General features: G+C 38.5%; 1 protein-coding gene across 1 annotated transcript; it reads left to right on the top strand.

Moving 5' to 3' along the window:
* On the top strand, positions 1-2,463 carry LOC149275705 (myoblast determination protein 1 homolog A-like). Its single transcript, XM_089504397.1, has 3 exons — positions 1-543; positions 1,629-1,695; positions 2,216-2,463. Exons 1-3 carry the CDS (start codon positions 1-3, stop codon positions 2,461-2,463), a joined length of 858 nt encoding a protein of 285 aa, XP_089360523.1.
* Positions 2,464-7,837: the final 5,374 nt, after the last annotated feature.

Genomic DNA, 7,837 nt, shown 5'->3' on the forward strand with positions numbered 1-7,837 from the left:
ATGGACTTGCTGGCTCATCCTCTTCGGGATATGGAGATCACAGAGAGCTCCTTATGCTCCTTCTCAGCAGCAGATGACTTTTATGATGACCCCTGCTTTAATACTTCTGACATGCACTTTTTTGAAGACCTGGACCCCAGGCTGGTGCATGTGAGCTTGCTGAAGCCAGATGACCACCATCACAATGAGGATGAACATGTCAGGGCACCCAGTGGCCACCACCAGGCAGGTAGATGCCTCCTCTGGGCTTGCAAAGCTTGCAAGAGGAAAACCACCAATGCTGACCGCAGGAAGGCAGCCACCATGAGAGAGAGAAGGAGGCTCAGCAAAGTCAATGAGGCTTTTGAGACCCTCAAGCGATGCACCTCCACCAACCCCAACCAAAGACTACCCAAGGTTGAGATCCTAAGAAATGCCATTCGTTATATTGAAAGTCTCCAGTCTCTGCTCAGGGACCAGGAAGATAATTATTACCCAGTTCTGGAACATTACAGTGGGGACTCAGATGCCTCCAGTCCAAGATCTAACTGCTCAGATGGCATGGTGAGTGTACAGGAGACTTCTATGCCCTCTTGGAAAACTCTAATTAATCCAAATTAATGTTCATCTGCTTCAGCCAATCACCACACAGCAGTAGTTAAAAAGTCAGGGTTTATATTTTTACCCCCGGGGTGGTATTGATTACAGCAAAAAAAATTATATCCATGACATTAAAATGTATTTTAGATCAGAACCCTCCAGAGAATAATTACACCATGTAAATGTGAGGATGTGTATATCATTATTATTGTTATTATTATTATTATTATTATTATTAAGGTGGAATTTTACTGCTCAAAATGCAAAATATATATTTTTTATTTATTTATTTTTTTAAAACTATTTTACTGGTGAAATTTTTTTTTAAGTTATTTTTTATATATATATATATATATTTTAAAAAAAGTACAGGACATGTAAACATGCAACTACTTTTCGGAATAACATTTCAGTTGAAATCCTCTTGATCCCAGGGGTTACCCCCTGCCCTGAACACCCTGCTCCCTTCATTCACACTTTGCATTAAGAATGTAAAAATAGCCAATTAGCAGACACTGAGGAGTCCGGGCTGCATCTGAAACTGACACTCGGGGGGAGAAAAAATCCCACATCTACTAAATAAACTTTCAGAACTTAGTAACTGCTGCTGTTTGGTAAATAACTTCTGTATCTACTTACAGGTTCCTTGTTACAGAGGGCTATAAATATTTGTTTTTTTTCTGGGGAGAAATAATTTTCAATATTTTCATTCAATTAAAAAAACTTATTTCAAATCCCCCCAAAAAATAATTTTTGGGCTTATTTAATATTTTTTTTAGAATGTTGCGATTTCTAATCATGCAAATTAGTGGAAAAATATAGTTATAGGTGAAATAAAAAAATAAATTCATGCCTGTGAAAATATTTTTATATTGGAATTTTTCTCCATGGTAACTGGAAGCATCCTGCCTGTCTGTCAGATTCTAAGGGAGGCAGACTGATAAATGAGTCCGAAACATTGTAAGCTTTAATAGGGTCGCATTCAGCTCAGGAAAGCCTTTCTGGGCTTATTTTATGAATTGGTTTTAATGGGACTCTTCTCTTTACAGATGGATTTTACTGGACCCCCCTGCAACATCAGGCGGCGAGAGAGCTATTATAATGACACCCCAAATGGTAGGTAACAGACCTTACCTAATACAGACAGAGGGGCAATTGGGGTATTAGTTCTCTTATACAGAAGGGTTCTACTTCTTATTATCGAGTTATTGCTATATGTGTTTGGACATATTTATGCAGCTCGATCTCTCTTTCTCTCTCTACCCATCCCTCTCCCTCTTTCTCTCTCTCTCTCTCTCTCTCTCTCTCTCTCTCTCTCTCTCTCTCTCTCTCTCTCTCTCTCTCTCTCTCATATTTCTCCTTCTCCCCTCTCTCTCATCTCTTCATTGCCTTATCCTCTGTCTCTATTTATTTATTTCTCTCTCTCTCCTCTCTCTCATTTGTATCTCCTTCTTTCACTTTCTCCCCCCCCCCCTCTCTCTCTCTCTGTCCCTCTCTTATCTTTCCTTATTTTCTCTTTCTCCTTTCTCTCACCCTCTTCTCACCCTCTTTTCACAGCCTCAGCTCATTCTTTGTTGGCTGCTATATGATCCTGTTAGACATGTTTCACTGACATTTCCTTATGATTGTTTTATAGATACAAGGCATGGCAAGAATTCGGTGATCTCCAGTTTAGACTGCCTGTCCAGCATCGTGGAAAGAATCTCCACAGAGACCCCCACTTGCACAGTACTTCCAGCTGTAGAAAGTGGATCTGAAGGCAGTCCCTGTTCTCCCCTCCAGGGGGAGACACTGAGTGAGAGAGAAATCACCATACCCTCTCCCAACACTACCTGCTCACAGCTGACCCCAGACAGCAGCAGTTCCATATACCAAGTGTTATAAATGCAAGAAAAAAAAACTGCAACATTCTAATAACCAAAGACTAAGAAATTATAGACTTAAACAATTTCCACTTCTCGAGCTTCTTTAAGAATTCCTTCAGGAAACCAAGCGAACGACAAGAGTTCTTACCAATACCTATTTATTATTCTCATTTCCAAAAACAATGTATCTACCAGGTTTTTTTTTATTCCAATTCTATTGTAAATACAAATAATCCAAAAGAAAAAAAGCTCAAATGCCAATTTCGTTCCAAATTTTGTATGTAGTATAAATGGTGATTAACCCTTTCAGTTGCTTCCTGCTACATGAGCTGAGACAGGTTAATAGTGAACTTAAAGTGGGTAGGGGGGGCTTGTGTGTGTGTGTTTTTAGTATTTTGGGGGGACCATTCGTCCGCTAGAGGTCTTAACACCTGTAATAAGAATCGGAGTGCCCATTATCCTTTAGGCTGCCGAAAGATCTTCTGCAGCAGCTGGGGCTTTCCTCTCCTCGCCAGGAATCTGATATCTGAGCGAGCCAGAATCATTTGAAACCCATGTCATTAAAAGCCAGGAAAAAACCCCAAAACCCACTAATTTGCTAGAAAACGATATGCAAGTTTAACATGACAATTTTATTGTAATAATATTATTATTGTATTTCCCTCGTTAAGTCTAAAAAATCAGTTTTGTGGACCAGTTTTGTAAAACTTTTATATACGTGTAAATAAGATTTGCCATGCAAAGTAAGAAAGGTCAAATATTTAATATGGCTTAGTTTGTTGTGACAAATGTTAACTTTATATATTTATACAGCGTGAATGCCGGAATGTTTCCAATAGTATTCTAAATAAAGAACCTTATTTATAAACTGTGGATGTTTTTCATGTTACCCGGGAAAGCCAATCGCGATGGAAATTCAATCCTGCAAATATCTGATGTCGTTTTATTAATTTGTTCTTCCCAAAGAATAAAAATAATAATAGCTGATTAGTATTTTATATTATTATTATTATTATTATACAGTATTAATATTATTATACAAATAAGGGATGGATCCTAGTATGGATCCTCTCCCAAAGATCCTTTTTTATAGTTTATTGTGACAATTTCCATGGTAAACTCCTAATGTCTAAATTAACAATTTATCCTAGAAACACACAATTTGACAGCAGATCAAACCTCAGTCAGTTTCGTCCAGGATTTAGGAGCTATATGCCTGTCCCAGGCATGTTTAAATGCCTTCATTGCATTAGCCTCTACCACCTCTGCTGGGATGCCGTTCCACTTGTCTACCTTCCCTCGCAGTAAAATAAAACATCCTTATATTACATGAACCACCGCCGTATGGTCAAATGGTGACATCTATCTGGAGAGAACGTTGAGTGATGTTAAGAAATACTGTATGCCATGATGTATGATATCATGATTATGGGAATAATTCACTAAAATGTGGTTTTCACCTTCATGGACTTTAGTTTAGTGCATGGGGGGGGGGGGATAAACCAGATGGTAACCTAAACCCTTTAATCACCAGGCTCCTCTGCCTGGTAATACCCCAACATACATGATCACAGGGGCTACAGCCAGATACCATTTCACTTGGCCCTAAAAAGTATTCCACGAGGGATGTTTAAATACCCTCACTGTATTATCCTCTACCACTTCTGCTGGGAGGCTGTTCTACTCATCCATCACCCTCTTGTTTTATACATTTGATTAATCTTGTCATACATTTCCTGCCCCAAAACATTTTAACAGATCCAGAAACCCATTCATAGGCGATCTAAATCAATTTGCACGCTGTGTTATGTTTTGTTTTCTTGTGCATCTGATCCACGGCTTATGGCTTTTTCGGGTTGTCTGGATGGTGATGAGACTCATTCCTCAGCAGATAGGGACTTTATAAAGAGAGCTTGTCTGTTGTCCTCAATTAGTTTCCACGCTCCCGGTAATTAACTCATTGCAGGTTCACAGACAGATGCGACATGGTGGCCTGTGATGTACAATTTGCATTTTGCTACAATGAAAGGATGGCCACTTCCTGGCCAGGTAAGGACTGTTTTCTTAACACACAAAGAAGTGTCTACATCAGAAGACAACTGTTCCTGTGTCTGTGCGTGGAAGTCCATCCTGGGATTGCAAATGGCCGTGGTCTCTCTCCGCGTGCCCCGATCCGGAGAGTGCTCGTAACATTTGCCTACGAGTTGAGTATTTGGGCCACCAAGTGAGGACATTTGTTCATCACAGAGGTCATCATGTGAATGGCGCGCAACTCGGAGGAGGTGAAGTTGACAAACACCATTTTGCTTCATCGATACTAAACCCAAGTCACAGGTGTCAACACAAACACGAGGGCACAGGTGTCGAGACTTGTACAACCTCGGATCGTGCATTTGGCCAACCCTTTGGGTTTGGAGACACATACGGCTGGACCGTCATCTCCCACCGTCAGCATGTGATTAAACTGCTGTATATTCAGTTATTGTGATTAATTGTGTTCCTTGTGTGCTTCTTGGGATCCAGAAGAAATTAGTAAACTTCTGTTTCCAGAGCCCAATGTCGGTCAACTGTATTTAGATTCATTCCAGAGTCCACGGAACTCTAAGAATATCAGGATAATATTCTCCGCGCACCGCAGTGATACATGTGAATCTGAAAATAATCAAACTCTGGTAGAATAAAATATTAAATATGTAATTTGGTGTCCTGCTCTGTGTTTAAGACAACTATTGCCCTCATACCCATAGCATTTAGTGTTCCCAGTATACATGTCTGTGTATGTAAAGGTGGGGAATCAGAACCACACTGGGAATAAGGAACCAGCCTTGCCACTTTAAGGCCGGTGGCCTCCTAATGATGTAAGAGCCACCAATGGCTGAATATAACAGTGTTACGTTTAATGCTCACGAAGCACATAGCCAGGCTTGTCTAGCCGGTGGCCACATACTGCAAAGCAATGGCGCGATAACAGACAGTGGCCACCGGTACAAACTGGGTTTTCTTTTCGTACTCATATGTACATCCATAGGTGTCCTCATTAAAGGGGCAACTAGGGGCACTTGCTTCCCCCCCCTCTGGAAATTCCCTAAAAATGCTTATTCCCAACCTTTTTGGATAGGGAAAATATTTTGCAAATCCTCAAAAAATCCCGTGGACACTAACGTGTACCTGAAAAATGTTAAATGTGTTACGCATTCTCCTAAAATGTACCAATTTTAAATATTTATAATTTCCTTCAATCTTCAGGCACTTTCTTGCAGTTCCCATTATAGCCACTAGGTGGCAATATATATTCCCAGTTCCTGATGCTTTATCATTCAGTATTAAAACAAGTGTCATCATAGTTAATTAACCCAAGCTAATGTAGAAGGAATTTAACAGGTTAATATTAATTGCAATACAAAGATACTGAATATGGATGTGGTCTCTCATCCATGTATATACTGAGTTTCCCAGTTCTGTTGTGTGCTATCATAAGTAAATATCAAACGGTCGGGTACATTGGGTAGAGCTCCCTGCTCTGACTAGCAGCCCACTTAAGCTTACTACTGAGATCAGCAGGTAAAACATATTTTTATATTTAGCAAAGGGTCATCTTTGGAATAGTGGCAGAATGCGCAGAATGTGGGGTCAGAATGTGCATATGTTTTTTCAAAACGAAATCTGTATAATTGTTTTGGGCAGATTTATGACTGATTTCATGTCCTGGAGTTCTCTCCATTCTTCTTCAGCCCGATTACAAAGGCCGCCTGTACCCATAAACAGGAATCATAGAAACCTAGAACCGGCTAGCAGATCAATCCCATTCAGGCCCATCTAGATGGCCATTTCTCCTGCTGTAAAGACTCAACCCTTAACCAGTCGTTGGTCTCGTCTTAGATTCAGGAGCCGTATGCCTATCCCATGCATGTTTAAATTCCCTCACTGTAGTACCCTCTATCACTTCTGCTGGGAAGCTGTTCCACTTATCTTCCACCCTCTCAGTAAAGTAAAACTGAGTCCCTGAGAGCTGGAAGTTAACATGGCTGCTCTCATGATATACACTTAATCTGTACTGCTTATTTTTATTTGTAAACACAATTCTATAATTTTATTTAGTGTATACAATGAATAATAAAATAAATTGCTCTAGAAATCCTCATAGCTAGAAATGTTCAAAACAGTCAGGTCCATATTGAATTTACCAAAATAATTGTAACATGATTGTGTGAGAATTATTGTATTAAAAAGAAATACAATTATACTTAAGTTGTTGCAAACATAAAAACCATGTGAATGACAGATTACATCGCATACACTGAGCAGTTCGATGTATTTATTGATATCTCACGTGCATTTTATAAATTAAGCACTAGAGGGCGCCATTCTGTTAAGTAATTTCCAGATGTTATTATTGTGAAATTCAATTTTCTGTGTGCACACGTTTTTCAAACTCATTTATTACAGAAATTTAAAAATATATATATTTATTTATAAAAGACTAAACATTTTTTATTCAAAAGTTTTGCCCTTAAATGTACAATTCTCATCATAGTCAGTCTGGAAAATACGATATTACTGTCACATTTTTTGTTTAATTTTGTAACAACTTCATATATTGTTATTCATAACAAGCTTAGTACAGGAAATATGAATCAAAAAAATAAAATATAAGCAAACATTCTTCATATCAGGCTTGGCAATTACAATGTAACAGTTTTTCTGTCATAAAAGTAACAATTGACATGTTACAAGGTAATTGCCAAGCCTGGTAGGAATAGAGTAATTCATAATAAAATGTGTATTAATAATAATTCAAAAAATACTAATTGTATTTTTGTGATTTTTTTTTGTAAAACAGTTTCTCCTCTATTGTCTCAGAAGTGATCTTAGGTCTATATTTTACAGACATTTGCACAATTTAGGGTTTACATAAATACTCCATTACATAATTAACTTACATTAAATAAAAAATGTAAAATAAAAAATGTAAATAATCATTAATGTGGCTCATGATCAATCACTGAATGTTGACTAGTCCCCAATATAACTATAATCACCCCTAAATCCATATATACAATTGATGTCCCCGGTACATTAAACGGGGCAATTGGCTAATATAACCATTCAATACTAGGTGAAAAGCTCCATCACATAAGTAATATGTTACAAAATAGATATTCCTTTGTAGGAATTTGTAGTAATTCTGCACTGAATGCATCTTTTGCAGTGCATGACAGTTAAAGTTCCGAACGTCCTGCTATCGGTGAGCGAGTCCATCTCCTAGATTGGCTTTCAGATATTATTAGGGATCGGCCAGACGGATGAGCCTTGCGTTCTCTGCGTAGAGTTCAGGAACCTGGGATGCCATCCAGTTTCACTTACTATTATTAGAGGTAATGATATTACAATCC

This window comes from Sceloporus occidentalis, unplaced genomic scaffold (genome assembly GCF_023333645.1).
Source record: "Sceloporus occidentalis isolate IW3139 unplaced genomic scaffold, rSceOcc1.0.p SCAF_270, whole genome shotgun sequence".
NCBI lineage: Eukaryota > Metazoa > Chordata > Lepidosauria > Squamata > Phrynosomatidae > Sceloporus > Sceloporus occidentalis.

Coding starts and splice junctions, on each gene's coding strand:
- LOC149275705 (XM_089504397.1), top strand. CDS start 1: ATGGACTTGCTGGCTCATCCTCTTCGGGATATGGAGATCACAGAGAGC. Junction 544..1,628: donor CTAACTGCTCAGATGGCATG/GTGAGTGTACAG, acceptor TTCTCTTTACAG/ATGGATTTTACTGGACCCCC. Junction 1,696..2,215: donor TTATAATGACACCCCAAATG/GTAGGTAACAGA, acceptor ATTGTTTTATAG/ATACAAGGCATGGCAAGAAT.